The sequence below is a fragment of the Notothenia coriiceps genome, unplaced genomic scaffold, assembly GCF_000735185.1.
Source record: "Notothenia coriiceps isolate Sejong01 unplaced genomic scaffold, NC01 NC01_scaffold00035844, whole genome shotgun sequence".
Lineage (NCBI taxonomy): Eukaryota > Metazoa > Chordata > Actinopteri > Perciformes > Nototheniidae > Notothenia > Notothenia coriiceps.
In genome coordinates, this window is record NW_011368545.1 from 1 (window position 1) to 3,718 (window position 3,718).

Below are 3,718 nucleotides of genomic sequence, written 5' to 3' on the forward strand. Positions count from 1 at the left end.
TTATATAGGATATGTACATTTCGGTTAACCATTTTTTGGGGGGTCGAATATTCGAATATACATTTGCTTTCAAATTCCCATCCCTATAACCAATAACATCCCATTTCCAATATGAAAAAAACACTGACTTGTTTATTTATTTATTTTTGGTTCATTTATAGTTGTGAGTGTGTCCGTGCTCCTGAATCAGCCTCACCCGTCTCCCCCTCTCCCCCCTTCTCCTCTTTGAGGCAGCAGCAAAGACTAGTTTTAGCTCTCAACAAGTTGTAAAAGTGTATCTTACCTTTTTTCACCTATTTCACTTTTATATTTTTTATTCATGCATATTTTACTAATCACTACCCTCTCAAATGGAAATATGTGTTTACATAAATGGTGACCAAACCGTTTGAGACCCACTGAGAACTTAGACTAAGTTAACTGTCTAAACACTCAGAGAGTCCTTTACCTCACCTGAGCTGAGGTTATCCCGAGCTTGAATGACACACAGAGACCAATCAAGGGCTTTGATTTATGATCTGTATGACAGTCGCCATGTCGGCAGCCCACATCATGTAGACAGCCAGTCACCCTGTGTGAGGCAGACCACTTAACAGGCCAGGCCATCGGGAAACCCCCCCGGTCCTCCCGATGGCCAGTCTGGGACTGGGTACTGGAGGCGTAGAGCGAGGGATCATTGTCCACAAGTTAATCAATCACAGATGGCGTCGTGGTCACGGACGAATAAAAAAAAAAACTAAATGGGTCGCGAAATATACCTGGGCGGCCGTTAATATACCTGGGCGGCCGTTAATATACCTGGGCGGCCCGCTCAAGTATAGTCTATGTGTGGGAAACCCTGGGGTTATTCCAACTTTGAATCTTGTTTTACAAAAAGCGACACACCCTATTCATTGTGCTCTTAAAAGACTAGCCTGTGCCAAAGCCAGCACAAAACCTTTGTTCAGATCATGTTGTTATTTGAATTACGGCTCTTTGAAGGGAGCCCGATCTTATGGCTCCGTTCTTTTCCCAGAGCCGTTCAAAAGAGCAGGTTTTTTTTTTTAGGGGGCGGGGTTAATAGGTTTATCTGCAAAAGAATCACCAGGATAATGATTGACTGTCTTGCCAGAAATCTACTTTTAGAAAATGTATAACTTGCGACATCTCTCAGCCAAACTACTACTCAAGCAGCATGCGTTATGCCATCATCTACGGCTAATGTGCATTCAGGAAAGCAAGTTCCTTTTTAAAGGCGAGTGGATTCATGGCAGGCATTGAACCAACGATAAAAAGAACGGCTCTCGCCAAGTAGGACTTGGTTCCCTTCATTCGTACCAAAGAGCCGTTCAAAAGAATCGGATCGTTCGCGAACGTCACATCACTAGTTTCTTGTTTCTTGTGTCTTTTGATCGAAACCTCGTACATTTTTAACTCTCTTCTCTCCCCTCTGCGTTACAGTTCCTCCAGTGATTGTCAAAGAGTGGAGCAGCGGTAAAGCCAAGTCGGCCCTGACTCCGGAGCTGGTCCCCGCCCTGTGTTTCCGGGAGTGGACCTGCCCCAACCTGCGGAGGCTGTGGTTGGGTCGAGCCAGTGAGGACCGCTCCAGGAGAACCAGGGCCTTCCTGGCCTGCCTACGCTCCGACTGCCCAGCCCTCCTCAACCCAGCACAGGTCCCCCAGCATCTGCTGCTCATGTGCTGCGTGCTCAGGTATGACGCTGCTGGGTTAGTGTAGTTTACTAAACAGTGTGTGTGCAGTGGCCCTAATTCCCATGTGAGATTGGCAGGAGCACCTAAACAGCCAAACACTGACTATGTGTATCTGAAGAGTTTAGTTCAGCTCTTTCCCAGCGCACTTCAGACTGAATGATCATACCATTCATCAACCTACAAGAATGTAATAATCAACAATAGCTAGAGTCACTTTTAAAGCAACAATTCCAACAATTATCTTTAGCAAATGTAAGGGTTATCTGGTTTCCTTGTTGGCAGTGATATTGAAAATGACATCATGTCATGGGGCACACTTTCCATTCTTATATCGTAAAGCTTTGCACCTGCATATGGAGTGATGACTGTAGAGATCTGTGCCCCGTATCTCTGCTCCTGCTCTAAAGAGAGCCTCGTCTTGCCTCTCTCTCAGGTATATGATGCAGTGGCCTGGTGGAAGGATCCTCCAGAGACACGAGCTAGATGCCTTTCTGGCTCAGGCTGTTTCCAGCCAGCTCTACGAACCGGACCAGCTCCAGGAGCTCAAGGTGAGACCCCACTCCTCAAAATCATTGATAAGGGTTTCTGTTTGTAATTCATGTATTTAGTATTTTTCGTGATGTCAAAACATAAACTACTGATAAATCCATCTTCTGATTGTGAAAAAAAGAGAGCTATGTATTTTAGATTTTCTAAAGTTATTTGAAAGTAAGATCTAGCTCTTTGAGTTGATGACATTTTAGTTGCATGAGGTTAATTCCCTCTTTTGAGCCTAGCCTCAGGGATTTTCATTATACAGGCTACATAGAACATCTCCTGAGTGCCAGATCTCAAGGTTCTCAGAACTTTTATCACTTTGAAATGTTCGGCCACTCGTCTGCAGTTAAACAGTATTCTCATTTTAAATGTGTGTGTTTTCCTTTTAGGTGGAGAAGGTGGATTCCCGCGGCGTGCAGCTGGCTTCTCTCTTCATGGCCGGCGTTGACACGGCGCTGTTCATCAATGATGTGTGCGGCCAGCCGTTGCCATGGGAACACTGCTGCCCGTGGGGCTTCTTTGACGGCAAACTGTTTCAGAGCAAACTGGCCCGAGCCGCTCGGGACCGGGCCGCCCTGCTGGACATGTGCGAGGGACAGGTACGGTTATGTAATCGTGTGGAAGCAATAAACAGAGGACATGATGGATGTGTGTCTTTTTAATGAAATTACAAGTGAATAAAGAGAAGATCACGCTTTATTAATCACTCTTGGGAAATCGTCAGAGCAGCAACAGCAATAATGAGAATGAAACCCAGAGGACATGCAAGTGTTCACACAAGATTAATGACAATAAATTATAAGGTGCAGTATGAATTAAAATAAAGGTACAATTAGATAAACAGGGTCTCCGCGGGGTCTCAAAAAGTATTAAAGTTGATAAATCAATTTAGCGAAAATGAAGGCTATTAAAAAGTATTAAACTGCATTTTTCCAAGGTATTACATTTTGTAGCTTGTTTCCAATAAGTATATAAATGGTCCAAAGAGGTTGTATTCTACAGTCTGCCTGAATGTAATCATTGCGTAGGTGTGTAGTGTGATTCTGTGTAGTTTATTTATGGCATCCCGTTGGATTTGACGTCATCTGAACAGGACATCACACGCTCACTGCTTGATAGCGTGAAGGTCCGTTTACGCCGGTTGTTAAACAACATCGTTATGGGGAAATGCAAGTCTGCGTCCAAATGGTTGGAAGATAAGGAGGAAGGACAATCAATACTTTATATAGTTAATATGAGGTAAAGTGTGTCGCCAAGGTAACCGGTTAGAACTCAAAGTGACGATGAGGTCTTAAAATGTATAAAGGGTCTTAAAAAAGGTCTTCAAAGGTATTACATTTGACCTCAGGATTCCTGCATATACCCTGATGCAGCACGTAGAAGTTAAGATTGCATATATACATATGAGTGAAGACAAATAAATATATATATACATTTCTATGTGCAAGTCCAAAGTAAGTACATTAAATACAGAAATGTAGTTCATAAAGC

The 3,718-nt window shown here is 43.5% G+C and overlaps 1 protein-coding gene across 1 annotated transcript; it reads left to right on the forward strand.

The window, feature by feature from the left end:
• Positions 1–1,406: 1,406 nt before the first annotated feature.
• Positions 1,407–2,842, forward strand: LOC104963228 (constitutive coactivator of PPAR-gamma-like protein 2; the record flags this gene model as incomplete). The annotated part of the gene is made up of 3 exons (XM_010791794.1): positions 1,407–1,690; positions 2,124–2,238; positions 2,617–2,842. Coding segments are annotated over exons 1-3 (358 nt in total), but the record flags the coding sequence as incomplete, so codon positions are not given.
• Positions 2,843–3,718: the final 876 nt, after the last annotated feature.